Source organism: Barbus barbus, assembly GCF_936440315.1.
Source record: "Barbus barbus genome assembly, chromosome: 29".
NCBI lineage: Eukaryota > Metazoa > Chordata > Actinopteri > Cypriniformes > Cyprinidae > Barbus > Barbus barbus.
The window spans coordinates 14,767,639-14,789,169 of NC_136757.1; the positions used below are offsets into that span (position 1 = coordinate 14,767,639).

The 21,531-nt window shown below is 38.8% G+C and overlaps 1 protein-coding gene and 1 pseudogene across 3 annotated transcripts; one reads left to right on the forward strand and one right to left on the reverse strand.

Annotated features, from left to right (window-relative positions):
* Window positions 1-3,841, forward strand: LOC306849344 (perforin-1-like). Of its 2 annotated transcripts, none has more exons than XM_079384295.1 (3): window positions 1-166; window positions 409-937; window positions 2,359-3,841. In XM_079384295.1, exons 2-3 carry the CDS (start codon window positions 417-419, stop codon window positions 3,380-3,382), a joined length of 1,545 nt encoding a protein of 514 aa, XP_079240421.1. In that variant the 5' UTR covers window positions 1-166; window positions 409-416; the 3' UTR covers window positions 3,383-3,841. The 2 variants fall into 2 exon arrangements, with proteins under 2 accessions (XP_079240421.1, XP_079240420.1); XM_079384294.1 differs by having other exon boundaries at window positions 1-112.
* Window positions 3,842-5,138: 1,297 nt separating this feature from the next.
* On the reverse strand, window positions 5,139-20,252 carry LOC306849090 (SWI/SNF-related matrix-associated actin-dependent regulator of chromatin subfamily A containing DEAD/H box 1A-like; annotated as a pseudogene). The gene is made up of 21 exons: window positions 20,021-20,252; window positions 18,960-19,043; window positions 18,095-18,207; window positions 15,254-15,379; window positions 15,064-15,175; window positions 14,560-14,984; window positions 13,906-14,098; window positions 13,730-13,820; window positions 13,524-13,613; window positions 13,357-13,416; window positions 13,137-13,211; window positions 12,887-13,022; window positions 12,566-12,697; window positions 12,317-12,412; window positions 12,026-12,143; window positions 11,697-11,803; window positions 11,080-11,268; window positions 10,848-10,966; window positions 10,294-10,476; window positions 10,111-10,217; window positions 5,139-5,158 (listed from the first exon to the last, which is right to left on the reverse strand). The product of its transcript is annotated as an SWI/SNF-related matrix-associated actin-dependent regulator of chromatin subfamily A containing DEAD/H box 1A-like (transcript).
* Between the last annotated feature and the right edge of the window lie 1,279 nt (window positions 20,253-21,531).

Here is a 21,531-nt window from a genome sequence, read left to right on the forward strand (position 1 = left end):
AAGGCGTGTCTTTTCAGCATTAGCAGGATGCCAGAAAGTGACATTACAGCAATAGAATTTCATGAAGACCAAATATTTTCAAGAGAAGAACAGAGAAAAGGACTTTTATGAGGTATATCAATATTGTGTTAACAGCTTTAACAGACTGTTGCATGAAATCTACTCGGTGGGTAAGATTGATGAGCTATTATTGTAAACAGTTTACATATTTTAGCAGATTTCACTGCTTCAATAAATAAATCCATAATTAAGCGAAGCCTTTCTTTTTCAGTAATTTTGTAAATATTAAAATATCAATGTTTTTATGACCACAAAAACAAGGCTATTTAAACTCTGCATGCATATTATATTTTTCCATCTAAGAACAAATGAAATAATACATGTGATTCCTCTGGATATTCCCTTTAGACATCATCATGAAGACAAATCAGTGTGTTTTCCCCATGTTTCTCTGCCTTTCTCTGATCTTGACACACTGGGACACAAGTTCAGCTTGCTATACAGGCTCTCATGATGAATGTGAACAAGCCCCATTTGTGCCTGGTTACAACCTGGCGGGCGAAGGCTTTGATGTTGTCACAATGCGCCGTAAAGGTGCCTTTTTGATCGATGTCAAGTCACACATGGTCAACGGCACTTGTACAGTCTGCAAGAACCGCTTTCAGGGAGAGCAGATGCAGAAACTTCCCTCGGTTGTGAGGGACTGGCGTTCCTTCAGCCGCTGCAGCAAACAGCTTTCTAGTGCTCTTCATCATTCTGTTGACTCCCTAATGAAGAGTTTAACATCTCACATCAATAACTGGGAAATTGACCTTAGCCTGTATGACATAAGGGCAATTTTGGGAGGGAGCCGTTCAGATTTTGCTCAGTTTGCCCAACAGAATGCAATGGATAAGGCAACATTTGCGCTCCAAGAGATCAGCTGCACATATTACAGGTAAGTCCATGAGTTCATGGCACCTTGATGTTTTGTGTTGCAATGCGCCCACAGAACAACGGACTATGAAGACCGGACCATCTCTCAATGTCTCTGAACATGCATACAACCTTTCTAGGTGATTAGGATAATTGTAAAAAAGTGGCTACATGGATCTATGTCCAAATCATAGAATAATATATCATTTAGGTATTAGCATTTAGATATTAGGTATTCATGAACTCTTCTCATGAAGTGATACCCAAATTATCCTACGCGTTCTATACTTGGTAGTACTATACCAAGATGAGACCATTGGGACCACTCTGTATGTGTGAGGTGCACAAAATATTTGGACACTTAAAGCCACACTTTGGGTAAGTTTACACGACAACATAATAAAAATTGAAAAGTTTTTCCTTTGTGTTTTTCGAGAGGTCACAAAAAAATCCTCATTTACACGGATCCGCAAAAACGCCTTTAAATGCTGTATTATGCATACCAGGCCAGTAGTTGGAAATGGCACTTTTAAAGAAACACCATGCAAATATGTAATACACATGTGCATGATGTCACCATTTTCACAAATTTGAATTTAGAGGAAGATTTGCAATTTGAAATACGTTTTCAAAAGTTTCAGTTCTCAGAGCCCCAAAACACCATTGCCTTGTAAATAAGTGGACAAAATGCATAAGTTTTCTTTAGTTGAAAATGGTGTTTGTGTAAACATCCCCTCAGAAATGTCTGATTCAGGGGGAAGTCGTGGCCTAATGGTTAGAGAGTTGGACTCGTGATCCAAAGGTTGCGGGTTCGAGTCTCCGGCCGGCAGGAATTGTAGGTGAGGGGAGTGAATGTGCAGCGCTCTCTCCACCCTCAATACCACGACTGAGGTGCCCTTGAGCAAGGCACCGAACCCCCAACTGCTCCCCGGGCGCTGCAGCATAAATGGCTGCCCACTGCTCCGGGTGTATGTTCACGGTGTGTGTGTGTGTGTGTGTTTACTGCTGTGTGTGTGCACGTTGGATGGGTTAAATGCAGAGCACGAATTCCGAGTATGGGTCACCATACTTGGCTGAATGTCACTTCCCTTCAAACTCAGCTGCTGTAGGGTCACGGTCCTGCAGAATTTAGCTCCAACACAGCTATGTTTAGTTTTCAAGTACATCTAAAGACCTTGATTAGCTGCAACAGGTGTTTAATAACAGTTGGAGCTGAAGAAATGTGGCTCTCCAGGAACTGAGTTTGACATCTTTAGTTTAATAAATGGCATGGATAACAAAATGTCAAAACAAGTGGAATCTACATACGATTAATGCAAATAAGTACTTTCCTCTTTCCTTTGACTAAATTGGGTAAAATCACACTGAAAACTAAAGATAAGGAAGTTTTACTTTAAAAACTACAGAATGCTGATAGATAACTCATTTTTTTTCCGTTTGCAGTTACAGAGTTACAGACCACCCAGAACTCAGCACTGAATTTTCAAAAAATGTCCAGCAGCTTCCGACACAATATAATGTCAAAACAAAACCCCTGTACCGAAGAACTATAGATACTTACGGCACTCACTACATACGTCAAGTCCATCTGGGAGGGCAAGTGAGGCAGGTAAGGGCTTTTCGAACTTGTCTTGCAACCTTGAAGGGCTTCTCAGAGAACAATATCAAGAACTGCCTGAACATTGAGTTAAAGGTGACTTTGGGGTTCCTTCCAGCTAATACCTCACTGTACTACAAATGCTCTCAAATCCTTAAAGATAACATGAGCATGGGATTCTACCAGGACTTCAAGACACACAAGATAGAGGTGCTGGGAGGTGAGAATTACGTTCCAGACCTTGTTTTAAACCAAAGCCCAGCTGAAGCATACTCAAACTGGATGATGAGCTTGCATGACAATCCTGATGCTATATCATATGCAATTTTCCCTCTCCATCATCTGGTGGCTGATCCTGAGGTTAGTGCCAACCTAAAAAGGGCAGTAACTGAGTATATTGAAGAGAACATGCTTTCTGTAGATCACAAGGAGAATCAAGGATGCTCACAAACACCAAATCTGGACCACAACTGCTGTCCTATACGAGTCAGCCGTGGCAAGTTAGCAGTGCTTGTTATACGTGCTACAGGAATGAATGAAGACTACTTCTCAGCCACTGATGGTTTTGTGAAAATCTGGTACAATGGTATATATAAGGAGACTGAGGTTGTTTTGAACGATAATAATCCAATATGGGTCACCCTTTTTCATTTTGGATCAATTGAGTTTGGTCATGAACTCATACTTGAGGTTTGGGACAGTGATGTAAAATTTGATGACTTTGTGGGGAGATGTGTGGTCAGACCTGAACGTGGAACTCATCCACACAGCTGTTCGTTACAGAGAGGCATCTTTTATTTCGCCTACGACGCTTCTTGTGATGCTCACTTGACAGGCCCCAGGTGTAGCAGATATTCACCACAATCTTAAGACCTACGTTGTAAGGAATGTTTCTGCATATTACTTTTACATAATTAAATGTAGTGCATTTATGGAAAATAAGGTTACATTTGCAATACTCACATTTTCATTATTAAGTAGGGGTCTAACGTGCCTGAACCTATTGTATCTGTAAGGATTTCTCCATAATGCTTTAGTGTATTGAGACAGAACCTGGTAACTGTCATCATAAGTATAACCTGATAGTACATGCACAGCAGGCACAGTGCCACCTAGTTGTCATGAAATATGAAAAAAATATATTTTTACTCCATTTCTGAACCATTTGGCCAAAAAAATAAATAAAAATAAATATCACAAGACAAAATATAACATTTATCTACATACATTTATATACCTGCTGTATTTACAGGCTTATAACGAGCCATTTTATTGTGTTATGTATCACAATGTGAGCTGAACAAGCTAATAAAAAATAAGTTCAAGTTCATTTTATTTGTATAGCACATTTACAACTGCCACTTGTCTGACCAAAGTGCTTTACAGGAGAGAAAATTACAAAAACATACACAGAAAACAAGCCAGATAAATAGAACAACCCATTTTGAAATTACAGTAAAACAGCAATCAATTCACCAAGGAAAACAAGTAGGATTTTAGCAGGGACTCAAAAACAGACAGGGAAGGGGCCATTCTAATCTCTAAAGGCAGGGTATTTCAAAGTCGTGGCCCTGCCAACGTAAATGCACGCTCCCATCTACGCTTAATTCTATGTGGAACTACCAACAAAGCCTGGTCGCAAGATCTTAGGCTTCTACATGGAGTGTATAAATGAAGGAGTTCAGAGAGGTAGACAAGAGCTAGGTTATATAAAGATTTATACACAAAGAGTAGAATTTTGAAGTCTATTCTCTGATGAACTGGCAGCCAGTGAAGAGATCTGGGAATAGGAGTGATGTGTTCATGTTTGCGACGCTTCAGAAGAAGTCTGGCCGCAGCGTTTTGGACTAGCTGAAGACGTGCAATTTGCGATTTAGATATTCCGCAATATAAAGAATTGCAGTAATCTAGAGATGTAACAAACGCATGAACAGCCATTTCTAGAGTTTATGGATTGAGAAAGTCTCTAAATTTAAACAGTAGACGAAGTTGATAGAAACTGGAACCGATAACGGAAGAGATATGTTTATCAAATCTGAAATGCTGGTCGACAAGAACACCTAGGTTTCGCACCCTTGATGATCTAAAAACAGATAAACAGTCCAAATCGGGGCGTATATACTGAGAATTCTCATTAGAACCAAAAACAACATTACTTCGGTCTTGTCTTCATTTAGGAAGACAACATTTTGGGGAAGCCATGATTTAACCTCCTCTAAACATTGCAGAAGAGAGGTAATCGCTGCAGAATTGTCCTCTTTGATTGGTAGACAGATTTGAGTATCGTCTGCGTAGAAATGAAATGACATACCATGTTTACATAGAATAGAGCCCAGAGGTAGCATGTAGAGAGAAAATAGAGAAGGAGATAAGATAGAACCTTGCGGAAGGCCACAGGATAGAGTTGCAGGGGAAGAGGTAAAATTACTCAACTTCACTATAAACTTTCTGTTCGACAGGTATGACTGAAACCTATTTAGAACGTTAGCTTTTAAACCCACCCAGGACTCTAGTCTGGATAATAGTGTGGAGTGATCTACGGTATCAAAAGCGGCCGATAAATCTAAAAGAATGAGAACCACAGAGTCTCCAGAGTTAGTGGTGATATAAATATCGTTAAGCACTCTCAAAAGGGCAGACTCAGTGCTGTGGACAGACGTAAAACCAGATTGAAAAATCTCATAAATACAATTACTTTTCAGAAAATGTTGAAGTTGATCCAGCACAATTTTCTCCAAAACCTTAGAAATGAAGGGTAAAACAGAGATAGGCATAACATTTTTTAGAACAGAAGAATCCAGTGAAGGCTTCTTGAGCAGGGGAGTGACCATACCCACTTTAAGATTGGCAGGGACAGAGCCAGTTTGGAGACACTTATTGATAAGAGACACCAAACCAGGTCCAATTGAGTCTGATTAATTTTAAGAATCTTGGGTGAATAATATCGTTAGAACAAAATGAGGGTTTGAGCTTATCAATCACATCCTTCAATGACTGGAAATTGATAGGGACGAAAGCATCCCAAAAGGCAGAGGGAGATGACAGGGTAGGAGAGACAGTTAAAGTGGGGCAGACACTAAGTCTCAAGTTAGTAATTTTGTCACTGAAATATCTCAAGAAGCTTTCACAGAGAGAATCAGGTAAGGAATTAACAGAAGGATTTGCAACAGATTGAATAACTGAAAACAAAACCTTAGGTTTAGAGTGATTAGTTTCAATTAGATTGGAAAAGTATGCAGCTTTAGCAGACTTAACAGCAGTTTGGTAATATGTAAGAGAGTCTTTAAACATTTGGAGAGAGATATGTAGCCTGACCTTGTTCCATTTGCGTTCTGCCTTTCTACAGTTTTGTCTTAGAAGACTGGTATCAGAGTTGTGCCACGGTTCAGATTTTGGCTTGTGCTTGTGAGGCTTGGGGGGATTTGCTATCTTGTGCCAGGCATAATTGAAAAGGCCAAGATGTTGATCAGCATCCAAGTCAAATAATGGTTGATCCAAGAGCATCCCTGAGTAAAATTCAGCAAAGCACAAACTGAAGTTTGAGCTAAACTGTAGAGAGTAGTACCGAGACAGAGTTACAGGTGTAGTAGAAAAATTTGAGATCCGGAAGAGTCAATGAGAATAGTATAGGCTTACGGTCAGAAAGCAGAAAGTCTGAGAGCACAATATTAGTCACATCAAATCCATAGGAGAGAACAAAATCCAATGTATGGCCCTGGATGTGAGTAGAGTCTTTAATCCACTGGGATAGTTTAAAAGCATCAATTAGATTAAAAAAATTGTGCAATAGAGTGTTGGACATACAGCAGACATGGATATTAAAATCGCCCACCAGTAGAAAGCAATCATAATTAGTGGCAATATTGCCGATAAGTTCAGTGAATTGCTGTATAAAATCCTGAGAAGGGTGGTAAATCACCACTAAACAAACCGGATCATTCCAGTCTAAGTGAAGAAGCGGAGCTTCAAAACTGGAAAAGGCCGTTACAGGGAACAATCGACAGCGTGCAGAGAGTTCTTTAAAATTGTTACTAGCACACCCCCACGTCCACTCAGACGGGGAGAGTTAAAAAATGTACAGTCAGCAGGGATCAGATCAGAGAAAGGAGTTAGATCACCAACCTTTATCCAGGATTCCGTGATAAACATAAAATCCAAGTTGTGAGATGAGTAGAAGTCGTTTAGTAAAAAGGTCTTGTTCACAACGGAACGGGCATTTATTAATGCCATCTTCGGTGAGGGAATAATAACAGGAGATGAGGACGCTCTTCTCAGTGAGTGCAGATTACCATGAGTTACTCCTTGTCGCCGGGAGGTGCGGCCGATTCGGTGGAGACCAGCATGAGAAGCAAGACTCAGGTGCCGGGGGAGAACAGGACGAAGCCACCGGTAGGCCAAATCCAGCGGGCAGGTAGAAGAGCTGACAACAGAGCCATCAAATGATTTGTGCGGGCGCCAGGTAGTAGAGCCACCACCAAACAAATTATGGGAATGGTCCGAGAGAAATTAATTGCAACTCAAACGAATGATTCATGTTCATTTACTTTGACAAGCAATCTTGTATTGTATTGAGCAGTGATAACACATCACAAGCAAAAATATACAATTCCTTTATATGTTATCTTGTAAGACATCTGTTCTTCAGGCGACAGAAATTTGAGTGACTAGGGTGTGTACCGGTTTACTTACAAGATTGATAGCCTATTTTTAGAAACAAGTCATACTTCTCCAATACTTCCGTAGATCCTCTTCTTAATACTACTTATTCATCTTAGTCATTAAAATATGTCCTCAAAACTTTCACTGCTGCTGGATTGGACACCATCAACCACAACATACTTTTGAATAGTCTCAAAAATCTTGTTGGCATTAGTGGAATTCCATTGACATGGTTCAAATCGTACTTATTCGAGCATCATCAATTTGTAGCAGTAAATCAAACCGTATCATATTGATCACAAGTTCAGTATGACTCAATTCTAAGACTTTGCTTTTCACCCTGTACATGCTACCCTTGGGAAATAATATTATGCTGATGATACTTAGTTCAACATTTCTTCACAGACTGACGAAGCAATTCACAAAAACAGAGGACATTGTTGACAAAAAAATCTGTTGACTAGCAATTTCCTATAGAACATCCTCTAACACTTGATGGCTGTCAAGTCTATATTCTCAGTTCGGAACTTGGGTGTGCTATTTGAATGCAATCTTCATTAGAAAGCCACATTTCTAACATTTGTGAAACTGCATTTTTCCATCTTAAAAATGCACTGTGACATATGCTCTCAATGTCAAATGCAGAACAGTTAATTCATGCATCAATGACCTGGATTATTGTATTACACCCAGTGTCCGAGGCACTCGTAGAAGTTTTGGACCCGGGCTCGGGTTTCGGATCCAAGTGGACCCGTGAAGACCTCTACCTTGCACACACACAATCTTGATGCTTACATAAAAAGCCCTTAATGATTTAACTCCGCAGTACCTGAGCAAGTTTGTCACATTATAGTGCTTCATGTCCACTGCGATTTTAAAATTCTGACCAGTTGAAAATACCTAGAATATAAAAAATGACTACATAGTAGATAGGCAAGGGTAAACGTACCTATTAAGCTCACGTACCCATTAAGCACACTTCCATTTTTGAGATCAGATTATAAAAACAAAAAATAATTTATTATCCTACTTGATGTCTTAACCAATTGATGTGTTTGTTACTATATACCTCCTATAATTTCAAGTCAATCAGATCATTTCACACTGAGATATGTCTCTCCATGGCTGTGTCCAAATTCAGGGTCTGCATCCTTCGGAGTACTCATTTGAAGGATGTTACGTCACAGCGCCGTGACGAAGGCTGTCCAAATTCGTAGGATCCTTCAAATGCGGCCCACAAATACGTCCTCCTTTTCCCCGAATTGGAAGGATGGGTGTGGTGGATCCTTTCCCGTCCTACCTATCCCATAATTCTTATAATTCGGCAGAGCGTAATGGCGGACGAAGCGAGCGGTAGCGGACTGGAAGAGGAGTTTCTCTGACAAAACAAGCTAAAGTTTATGCTTCGGCTCAATGAATTTGTAGGAGAAATTAGTAGAATACTTAAAAACAAATAAAAATAGGCTATAATGGCTTACCTGGATGTGACTGTCTTGTAGTCTGATATAAAAAACTCTCCGACAACGAGCAAAGAAAGTATTTAATTTATTTAATTGCTTTAGTTCTTCCAAAAGAATTAAAATGAGGAGAATAACTCTTTGTTTGTCCATTTTCCCGCTTCTTGCTCGGCGCTGTCACGGTTGCTAGGCGACAGGATATGAGCAACGGGTAAGGGAGGGAACTGAAAGAAGGGTAGGCTGTCCAAATTCACAAACACCGACCTCCGGGTTTTGCGGACGTCGGAGGATCCCTCCTCCTTCAACCGGGTAGGAAGGATCCTAAGGAGGATGCAGACCCTGAATTTGGACACAGCCCATGTGTTCACACTGTCTGGCAGCCATTTTGAAAGCTGTCTAAAAACTTTCACCAAAAGAGGAGCTCCTTAAATGTTTGTTTTTTAGATGTTTAAGCCTTTATTTTGGGTAAGTTTCATTACTTATTGTAAAACTAAGAGATTAATGTTCAGACTTTTGCATCTTATAACCTGGAACTAATGTGGGAAATAATTACATTAGATCCTAAAAATAATTTTAGCAACATAGCGCAGATGCTACAGAACACAGTTAGCTGACTAGCGGTATATGATTGTGTGCTATGCTAATATATTACTTCACAGGCATTACCGGCTTGTACTTTTACATCCATAATATTATAAATTGACAGTTTATTGCTGGTCTGTCGTTTTACAGAGCTGTAAATTTTAAAGATTTCATTTTATTTTAAGGTGAGCGGTACACTACTATGAAAATCACAGCTTCAGTGTGACATCAATAAGAAAAAGTATAATTTCATAGATAGTTAATAATTGTTGTTCATATTAAAATATGAACTTAATTACATGACCTAGACTATTTATTTAGCAAAATCCTGTCATTTTAATAAATATTACATGAAATTTATTACAAATTGTTGCTGCTCCAATTAAGCTCAGTGTGCTCTCTTTAAGCTCTTCCACATTGAACGTCTATATAAATACTTCATAAAGAGATTTTAAATATTAACTGATGGTTGTCACTTTAAGTAAGTTAATCGATTTTCAATGGAATCAGTCGACTCAAATCTGACTGGCTCTGATCTTTGCTAACTAGCATCAACTTCTCCAGATGTAAATCTGTGGAAAATCGGGGCAAAAATCGCGTAGTGTATTCCAGCCTTAAGAGACTATAGATAAGTTGACATCCATTTAAAAAAAGGTTTCATAATGAGGCTGGTTTCTATGTCCATCCCAATGAATTCAATGTTTTATTGGTTTGTTTTATTTGATTTTTGAATGTATTACTTAGCTGAACGTGGACTAGTATGTTGATATGTGCTTAGATGACACTTTATTATGAATATATAACTGAAGGGGGGGGGGGGGGGGGGGGGGGGTATTTTGAGATTCATCTTGTAAATTGTAACCTGTAGGGTTGAAAGAGTTTGTGTGCGTTGACACTCACCTCCATCAGTAGTCATGTCCTGTTCCAGTTTCAGCTTCTCCTGTCCCACACGGAGCATGCAGGCCTCAATCGAGTCTCTGCTGATGAGCTTGATCCCCTGCACTGTTCTGTGATGCAAATACATTATCATGAAACAGATTTTCTTCTTTATGGCAATCTCAATTTCCTTTTGATTATACTAACCTGTTTTGCCCCATTCGATGACAGCGGTCCTCTGCTTGTTTATCATTGAATGGATTGCAATCAATGTCATGCAGTATCAATGTGTTTGCAGAGGCGAGGTTGATTCCCTGCCCCCCAGACCGAGTCGACAGGAGGAACACAAAAATTTCAGAGTTTGTATTGTATTTGTCGATGAGACCAATCCTAGAGAAGCAGAGAGAGTTGAATTAATTTGTTCAGACAGGCAGCTTCCTACTTTAATCTGTTTAGTTGTTCGAGAGTTGAAAATAAAACTTCTGGGACATAAAAAATTTAATAAAATACACAAGTGTAGCGTGTACAGTGGTGTCTGTATTTTTACATTAATACTCACTGATCTTTTAAATGTGAAAACAGTGGATATTGAAATGATATTTACTGCCTGAATGATTGGTCAACTGCATTTCATTACTTGCAAAGTGACAGTGAGGACAGTCATTCCTAAATATCAAATCTGAAAAACAAATCTGAATTGAGTGCAGTGCAAACAAAGTGACATGAGGTACTGAAGAAGGCAACAAGCAAGTTATGTTAACCTCTCTGCCATGGGAGTAGAACCATCCAGTCGAACAAACTGATGGTCAAGGTGTTTGAGCAGAATCTCTACAATGTCCAGCACCATGGTGAACTGACTGAAAAGGACAACCCTATCACCCTTGAGGAAAAAGAAAGTTGTTTTAAATAATAAATAAATAAATAGCAACACTAAAACGCAAACTAAATTTAAAATGACTCATCAGGAGACTGTAAAACAGCATCCAGACAAACCTTTTCTTTAAGCCTGTTGAGTATTTTAGTTAAAAGTGCAAACGTTCCAGAGTCTAAGAGGAGCTCTTTCTCCAGCTGAAAACTGCTGATGGAGCTGTACTGCTTACATAAATTATGCAGCTCAAAATCAGACATCACCTCCATGTCCTCCTGGATCAGTGCAGGTTCGGCATCAAAGTGTGTTGGCTCCTAACATAGCAGAACCAAGTCAGCTCAGCAGTATACAATACAGCAGTGGTTCTCAAAAGGATAGTCCATCTGTTTTCATTTACTCACTCCAAGTTGTAACAAACTTGTATTTGAAACTTGAGTTTCATTCTTCTGTTGAAGAAGTTATTTTGAAGAACGCTGGAAACTAAACAGTTGCAGGTCTCTAATTGACTTCCATAGTAAGTGAGGGGGAAAAATGGAAGTAAAGTCACAAAATATATGGTTACTCACATTCTTCAAAAACTATTCTTGTGTGTTCAGCAGAGGAAAATAAACTCATACAGGTTTGGAACAACTTCAGGGCAAGTACATTTCACTTTCATTTTCAGAACCAATAAGTTCCCAGGGCTGGATTCATGATAAACAATTTTGTTTTTAAATACACAGTTAAATCTTTATTATTCAGCCTCTTTACTCATGGCAGCCAACTTGTCACTGGTGTAGTACTGGCGGTGCAGCAACGGATGATTAGCCATCTTTCTCAGCTGCATCATCACATTGCAAAGCTCCCGCTCTGAGGACAAAGAGGAGATAGGAATTGTGTGACAGACAATCAGAGTTAGAAAAATAGTTTCCAACATTCCCACTTTGTTTTTCAGATCCTCCAGCTTAGAAGGAACATTTTCTTGACAGCCCCTGTATAATGTCTAAAGATCTGAATACATTATAGGCTAACAAAAAAACTGTGCAATACTCTTAAACAGCACGTTAGCATAAAAAAATTAACAGCACATACTGTCTCCATTCGGAGCCTTCTTGAGTCTTTTGAAAAGTCTGTCATACAGCTTCTGCTGGGCATCACTCATGGGACACATTTCAATGTTCTCCACTTTTGGAGGAAGCCGTTTCAACACCTAGAATAACATATACAAAGTCACAATCAGGGTGGGCAAAAATATATACTGGTGATATAGGAATTTTCACTACAGAGGACTGAATGTAGATAAATTTACTTTGATGGATAAATATTTCTGCAAGATTTTCTCAGTAATGATCAGATCATAATCACAGTGAAAAAAGCATCTACCTCACTCTTGACTCGTCTCAGAATGAATGGCTTCATGATAAGTTTGGCCTGTGCAATTCTTTTCTTGTGAAAACTGCTTTCTTCCTCTGATGACCTCTGAAACCAAGCAGATGGGCAGAAAGTGAGAGCATTCTGTCTAGGTAAATAATGATTACTGTATCCTTAAAATTGAATAAACTTTAGATACATTTTTTAAAAAGATGGCACATATAGTATTATAATTAGAAGTAATGTGTGCACTGTCTGTACCGTAGAGAACATTTTGGAGATCTGTGAGGTGCTGCTGGAGAACATGGAGGGCATGATGAAGTTCAGGAGTGACATGAGCTCCAGCAGGTTGTTCTGTAAAGGTGTTCCTGTCAGCATCAATCTGTGCTCAGCCTGTAGATGACAGACACAAATGTACAACCAAGAAGTATAGATAAGCACAACTTTACTACCCTACCCTACTTTACTACCCTACCCTGAACTTCCCAAACTAGCCCAAAAGAGACAGAATGGCAGAGAACAGCATTTCTTTAAACCGTATTTGCAATATTGTTTACGACACAGAAGACTGCTTGTATTGACATTGATGGCCATGAGGTGGCGGTAGCGTAGCGAGTTCATATTTTTCAGCATGTGGCCCTCATCAAACACAGCATACTTCAGCCTCAGCTTGTGGAACAAACTGTGGTCATGGTCATTCCCTATTGTGAGATTGTAACTAATACAGATGAAAGCAGAAAAGGAAAGACAAGTATTAACACCACTGAAGTGACTTTCATAAATACACAAGTCAGTACAACAATATATAAATACTGTAAAACAATGTACTTACGTGGATACTATGATGTTGAATTCAACTAAGCCACAGAGGTTTCTTGTCGTAAGTATCTGCGGTCTTCCACGGATCCTACAAGTATAAACAAAAAAGAACAGAGCGAGGAAAAAAAATGATTCTGTATTAATATATGTATTTTCCACTGGGTTCTAAGATCACATTGAAAATATGGGGGGAAAAAATTAAGTTAAATCTGCTTGTCTGAAAACAAACTCACCATAGTAAATAAGAACTTTAAGACTGGGACACCAAAGACCCAGCTCACGAACCCAGTTATCTGCAAAGAGAGAAATGCATTATGCAATGAGAGAAATGCATTATCTCAAGCAACACTATAGGGATAAGTTTATATGCTACACTCCCACTGAAATAAGTGTCTCTTACCCAGTGTGGACGAGGGTACGGTAATAAGATGAGGGCCCTTGATTCCTAATGAGCCAGGAAAGAGATAGCCTGAATAGTTTTACCCAGCCCCTGTGGAAAGATCAAATCACTTATAACCAATATCTGTGATAATAGTCCTTTGCTTTAAAGGAATCAGTAACCTTCTTGGGTTTCATGCCTTTGAACTCAATATGACAGTAACTCACCATTTCATCTGCCAGGATGCCACTCAGGTTGTGCTGGTGCAGAAGAATCAGCCACTTCAAGCCAATCAGCTGATATGGCTGGAGTTTGAAACTAAGAGAAGTCAAAATCAATAATTTAAAAAAACATAGCATAACTGGATATCCCAGATGTGTATTATGAGAATAGATAAACTCACTTGCTGTTCAGGACTTTGGGTTGCTTGATGGAGCCCATGCTTCTATGACCTGGGTAACATCTTTAGTAATTTTCTGTGCAATCTTCTCACATCTTCCCATAAGGTCTCTAACCACCTGCCGCTCCTTAAGCACAACCTTGCAGCCATGCACCAGATCTATAGACAGGCCATTATCCTTGAAGAACTGCTCTTTCTGAAAGAAAGAGAAACAGAATTAGGACTTTTCCACCTTGAGCAGAATGGTTAACATAGCTAAATAATACACTTCGGCACTAATTAAGGCTTGCAAATCCCCCCCCCCCCCCCCCAATCAGGAGTTGCCACATAGAGCCAAAGCCCTTCCACCAGCATGGTTCACCTGCCTTGTCTACCGATCGCTAATATCACTGAATATCACATAGAATGATTTGTACTTTCCCCATTTTGTTAGCAAAACATTTCAAACTAGTGTGATATTTTAATACGTCATTTGAACAATTAGATACAACTGTGCTCAATCTGTCTGCAGGCATGAATACAAAACCTGCCAAATATGAATCACTGCCTTCACAGCCAAAATAACTAATCCCCTTTGAGCACTTCAAAATTCATTCAACTACAACATGAGAGTGACAATAAACATGGCAGTGCAGAGTGCACACATTAGATTCTTACCACATCTTTCCAAGTGTTGAAAGGCCTCAGCGAAATGATCTTCTGGGCTTTTTTGATTGAGCAGCCATATATTAGAGCAAGCTCATCAAGGGAAGCTTCTTGGAGAAACTGAATGATCTTGTCCTGGAGGTTGCCCAAGATGCTGTCCTCATCCTCTGAGTCCAGATCATCAGAGATACTCTCAACATCACTGTCAATCTCAGAGGAAATGACATCATTTAACTTCCACTTAAAGGATATGTTTTTGGTCATGCTTTTGCTGACTGCTGATTTTTGTGTTTTTGGAGTGGACACACTACAGACTTTTGGAGACGGTACCGCCGTCAGCCATCTTGACAGGCTAGACGAGCTGTCAGGCTTTTGAGAGCTCTTGTCCTTTTTTTCCTGCGAGTGAGATGATTTTGACTTTTGTTTTCTCTGATCTTCTGGTGAATTTAAAGTGATAAAGCATGGATAACTTAAAGTTGGTTCATTTTCAAACTAAAATTTCTATGTGGACTAAACCTTCAACTGTAGCTGAAATGCAGTAATAATCCCCTGTTGATGAAAACACAAGCAGTGAACCCAAGGCATTCTCATAGTCCCAGTGATGCTCTCTCAGGACATCCCTCAGCACCTATTAGAGAAATTGAAGACAACTCATCAGAACATCACAATGCTTTCACATCAATATAACTTTAAACCTTAAGCCTACCTCTTTTTCGATATCAGGCAGTTTTTTATTCAACTTCTTCAACAGAGCCTCTTGTCTCTCTCTGCTTGGCTCCTGACTCTCGTCATCATTAGAACCTTCTTCCACCTCCTCTTCAGATTCTGAATGCTAATTCAGAGTCAACAGCCATTTAAAAGTAAGTTCACCAAATTAAGGAGACGTTGGGTTTAAAACATTGATTCAAATGGCTCACTCACCACAATTTTCTCTTCTTTGGATGATCGTTATCATAATCTTCACTATGCCCTGCTTTGCCTTTCCGTCTGCCTGAATCTGCATATATACAATATAGTTTTGATTTGAAGGAGTTAAAATATCTGAATTACAAATCATCTTATAATTAATTTGCACAAAAGACAGCGCATGAAATATAGAGTTGTACTAGTATCGGAAATTCCACCGATACCACAAATTCTGGCATCGGTATCGGCGAGTACTTCAACCTATGTACCGATCCGATACCATTTTCTCAAACAAGACCTAGGCTGCATCCGAAACCGCCTACTTCTCTAGTATATAGTAGGGGAAATGCAGTAGGCGAGCGAATAAGTATGTCCGAATCAGCTGTCACATTCCTTGTGTCAAGCCACTCTTGAACAAGAGACAGCGTCAGAAGCGTCTTGACTGGACTGCTGCTGAGTGGTCCAAAGTTATGTTCTCTGATGAAAGTAAATTTTGCATTTCCTTTGGAAATCAAGGTCCCAGAGTCTGGAGGAAGAGAGGAGAGGCACATAATCCACGTTGCTTGAGGTCCAGTGTAAAGTTTCCACAGTCATTGATGGTTTGGGGTGCCATTTCATCTGCTGGTGTTGGTCCATTGTGTTTTCTGAGGTCCAAGGTCAACGCAGCCGTCTACCAGGAAGTTTTAGAGCACTTCATGTTTCCTGCTGCTGACCAACTTTATGGAGATGCAGATTTCATTTTCCAACAGGACTTGGCACCTGCACACACTGCCAAAGCTACCAGTACCTGGTTTAAGGACCATGGTATCCCTGTTCTTGATTGGCCAACAAACTCGCCTGACCTTAACCCCATAGAAAACCTATGGGGTATTGTGAAGAGGAAGATGCAATACGCCAGACCCAACAATTCAGAAGAGCTGTAGGCCACTATCAGAGCAAAATGGGCTCTCATAACACCTGAGCAGTGCCACAGACTGATCGACTCCATGCCACGCCGCATTGCTGCAGTAATCCAGGTCAAAGGAGCCCAAACTAAATATTGAGAGCTGTACATGCTCATGTTCATACTTTTCAGTTGGCCAACATTTCTAAAAATCATTTTTTTTGCATTGGTCTTAATTGATATTCTAATTTTCTGAGATACTGAATTTGGGACTTTCATTTGTTGTCAGTTATAATCATCAAAATTAAAGGAAATAAACATTTGAAATATATCAGTCTGTGTGTAATGAATGAACCTAATATACAAGTTTCACTTTTTGAATGGTATTACTGAAATAAATCAACTTTTTCATGATATTCTAATTTTATGACCAGCACCTGTAGATAGACAGACAGACAGACAGATAGACAGATAGATACTTTTACAATTCCAATATTTTGACACAGCACCACATAAACAGCACGAAATAATCACTCCATCCATCCACTAGGTGACACACTTGTATCACAAAGCTGCAGTTAAATCTCTTGCCTGTCCGTCAAGGGGCGACACTGAGTCTGTTTGTGTCTAAACGAGCATAAAGCATCCTTGAACAGACTGGCAACAGTTTCCAAACCCCTGTGAGACACTTACAAAGCTTATGAGAGATTTTCTTTTTTTCTTTTTTCTTTTTTTTTTTTTTTGGTGAGAGTCTGTGCATATCGATTTTTCAAACATTACTTTCCTCTGTCATATTTTTTATTTATTTATTTTTGGTAAGGTATAAAATATTTGATTCATAAACTAACAAACTTTGTTGGAATGGATTAAAGAAAGGATCCTTATATCTCAAAATCACCTAGATTAGAGAACTAACATGATTATAATCCAGTGTTTACTAATTGTGTTACAAATGTCAAACATTTCAAACATAGATCATATTTCATTCCATGTCAGGTCATATTTCATTCTGCAATTCCACAATGTAATTGGCTACTTTAACATTTGAGTTGAGTTACTCATCTGGACAAATATTTCAAAGTTTTAAAAACCGCAGTGCAGGCACAGACTATGTGATCAATGTTAATATATTAGATTTTTAGCAAGATGCAAGCTTTTCAATAGGATTAATGGTGAACTCAGAGAGGGAATTATTTACCTTGATAAACAGTGGTATTTACAAGAAGAGTTGGCAACTATCCACATACTACTGTAGAATCAATGTCAAAAGTACATGTACGCAGTATGCAGTCCTGAATTGTGCTGAGTATTCCATGCCGCCGCTCTGTCTCCCTTTCCTTGTCACTATGGAGATTCCTATAACTTACACTAGTGCCATGTACACAATGGGCACACTGACATTGAGTTTGATCAGACTCCTGACCCTAAACAGCAGGGAACTGAATCAGGGACCCCAGTCAGTTTTACTTTAGTCTCATGGAATAAACTCCATCACCACATTAGCAAAGTAAAGAGAGTTGCTACATTAAATATTGTACTACAGTGAAAGTGTGTTGAAACTTTGTGATGTTTATGCAAACTTCAACTATCAAAAGCTGTACAGAATGGAAGTTAGCGATGGCCAGACACCATCCGTGCTCATTCTCATCAGCTCACTGTGTCATTGGCTGACGTACGTTATATTAAGTGCCAGACATCCCTATGGAAGTTTGAGGAATTGAGCTCAAGGTTGACCTACCATCCTTGTGGACTTGTCACTTTGTCTGTCACTATCCAGTCTCCAAGGCTCCCTGCTTGTCCGAGACCCGACGGCGGCAGGGAGTACCTTATCACCGTGGCAACATGTCTGCGATTTGGCTTCTTCCCACACCCTAAAACAAAATACCGTCCTTTCCAAATGGCAAGATAATCACAACATTAATTGCCATTGTCTTAATCCACATTTGTTAGACATTATCCAAGAACTGTCAAACAAGGCTTGCGATTCTAGGATAGACAAAGGGCAGATTAATTATGTTGATTTATGTTTGGATATCAGTTGATATGATGGTTGCCTTAGACATGTATGTAAACGGTAGCCACCACAATCAATGGGCAGAAAAAGGAACATTTAATATTACATTGCATTGATTAAGAAAGAAATTCATTGTCTATGGAGAAGAGTTTGTGGGCAATAAAAATGTTATTTTAAAATGTTTTACAATTTTTAGTTTTAAAACTACGTGCATTCTTGGCTCATTAAAAAAGTTATTCTGAAAAGCTTTGACCACTCTTCATATGAGAGGGCCCTCTAAACAGCAAAGATTTTTTTTGATAGCATAGTGAAGTTTGAAATGCCATCCTGTCCGGTCAATGCATCATGTTTGTCAGGAATGGATTACCTTCCACTATGGGAAAACGTAGGCTTGAATGTACGTGTGTGTTTGTGTGTGTGTCTACATGACAATGTCTCCCTGCGCCACAGCTAGAGGTCCCACCCTAGCGGGTGAGGTGCAGGCTGCTGGTTATTTTTAATTAAATCAGCCTAAAATGAGGAAGAGGGAAGTGGAGGGAAGTTGGGGGGTGGGGGGGGGGGGGGGGGGTGGGGGGGGGTGTTTGCTGGGATTAGTGAGGGGGATCTGACCATCTCCAGGGTAAAGGCAGTGTGGGAAGAGAATGTGCTCCTCCTTGCTGTGTCTTCTCTTTGTGTCCCGCCACTTCTTATATACTGTGGGAATTCCCAAGGAATGAGAGGTGAGAGACACGCATTTGATTTGAATCAAGTCATATCATATTGCTCTTTTGATGCATGTAACGATATGATATGATAATAATTATTCCCAGTTTATAATTTTGGAGTTCAAATCAGCTACTGAACTATATTTGACTGATCGGACTGACATCATTCATTCATTTTGCATACTTAAGTGTTGACTTGTTGATGTTAGCAACAGCCAGCTAGAATGCTTTCTGTTATGACCAGTGATGCAGCAAGTTCTCAATGAATATGTGGAATAATAATAATAATTAAAAAAAGATTATATTATTCTTTATATGCATTAGGAATTTGGTGAATCACTGGTCAAAAAAAAAAAAATTGAATATTTCAAATTTATGGAATACATTTAAAGTACAAAATATGCTTATATGCATTGCATATAATTTTATATATATTTATATATGCATATTATTATTATTATTGTTGTACTTTTATAAAATTGCTGGTGAATGTTTTGCCAGGTCCTATTTGTTAACATTAGTAAAAGCTTTACCTAACATGAACTAATCATGAGCAATATATTTAAAAAAATATTTAGTTATCTTTGTTATTAGTAAAATATAATTGTTAATTGTTCATGCTAGTTCAACGTGCATAAATGTTAACAAAACAACATTTGATTAAAAAATTTATTAATAAATGTTGAAATTAACACATTAATAAATGCTATTGAAGTATTGTTCATTGTTAGTTCATGTTAACTAATTTAATATATTAATATCAACTAATTAAACCTCACTGTAAGGTTTTACAAAATTACTCGATATTAATTAAAATAATTATTGTCTACAGTGTTATAGATGTATGATAAAGAAAAACCAGTTTAAAAAGGTGACCACCATATTATTTGATATAAGCAGCACAGGTACAGGAAATTAAAGCTCTTGGACAAGTAACGATGACATACAAAGCATCAAGGCCCTCACTCTCATTATTTCCCACTGGAGGGGCGCTCTGAAGACTCGACTGGGACTTTAACGCAGGGAACACACCCCTGCTGGTTTGGACTGGTGGGGTCAGTCTGAGCTGGGACGGGCCCAGTGGGGAGGTGGTGACAGTCACAGTGGAGGAGGAGTAAGGAAGAAGGACCCCACCATGGGAGTCGATGTCTGACATGACCCTTCCCAGCGTGGCCCCTGCAATGTCTCCAGAGGCCATCATCAAGCTCTGGACCGGTCGTCATGATTCTCAGTCTTTTTGCCATGAGTTCTCCCTTTGTTCATTCACTTTGCAAGTGGACTTCATTGAAGTAGTGCTACTATGTTTCTGATGTTGTCTCGAGTTTAATGGGCGACAAGCCCATTTGATCAGTATCCAAGCACTGGACCAAGATCATTCCTCTTTTTTATAATTATTAAAGCATTCAATATACAATTACATTTTGGAATGTGCACCCCCGTCTGTGTCTTTGTGTCCCACCAAGTCCTATAAATTGTGAGAATTACCAAGAAATACAAGGTGAGTAAGACACACTAATGCCTGTAGAGATGATTGCTTTTATGATAACGATAATTACTATTCGCAGCAAATAATCAGACCCACATGGATTGGGATATCATAAACTTATACACATCCATAATCCTTTGCGCCTACTTTTTGCTAATGATGTGAGATACTCTCAGCTTAACAAAGATATCTTCTAAGAACATTTCTGACAATTGTTCTCAGTGAGTTAAGAGCATGTTATTTCTGAATGTTCTCTAAGTGTTTAAAATGTCTAGTTTTTTTATGTTTTTTTTTTTAGTTATATAGAAACGTTAATGGAAATGTAACTTTTATTTCTTTGAACGCTCTGAAACGAGTAGCAACATTTACAGTGTGTTAAAAGATAAATATCCAGCTGAAAAATTTCAGGAAAATAAATAAATAAATAAAAATTCCTTGAATGATGCATTTAGTTTTTGTGCTAAGGTTTTATAACATTATTGAAGACCAGATAACTTTGAACAGACTTTCTATTAACATCACTGGAAGAACATTTTTCATAACTTTGAGATAAATTTGCCAGAACACTCTGAGAATATTCTCTGGGTTAGCATATGCAAATTTAAATACATTCTTCAGATTTTCCCTGCGTACCTGTGCTAATGTTAATCATTTCACATTTAAAATCAACTTCAGAACTACATTTGACTGAGCAAATGAGGACTGACACTCAACAAACCACATTTATAAACAACATCTTGCATACTTACTGAATACTTGTTGATATCAGTTGGCGCAGCTGTATGAAAAGCTAAAATTATATTTTCTTCCACTTATCCAACATCTGGACCAGAAACACTTTTCAAGAATTCATACTTTATAGAAAAACTGGTTTTCTACATGACTTAGTTTATACCACTCTTAAGAATTACCTCAACATAACTTACATAGCTGCTATTTACCATCGGATTAGTCAAATAATTTCACTTAAAAAACATTGATCTATACTCTT

What these genes read in the sequence shown, in the direction of transcription:
- LOC306849344 (XM_079384295.1), top strand. Translation starts at nt 417, where the DNA reads ATGAAGACAAATCAGTGTGTTTTCCCCATGTTTCTCTGCCTTTCTCTG. An exon ending in ATCAGCTGCACATATTACAG is followed by an intron (nt 938 to 2,358) that starts GTAAGTCCATGA and finishes TTCCGTTTGCAG; the next exon opens with TTACAGAGTTACAGACCACC.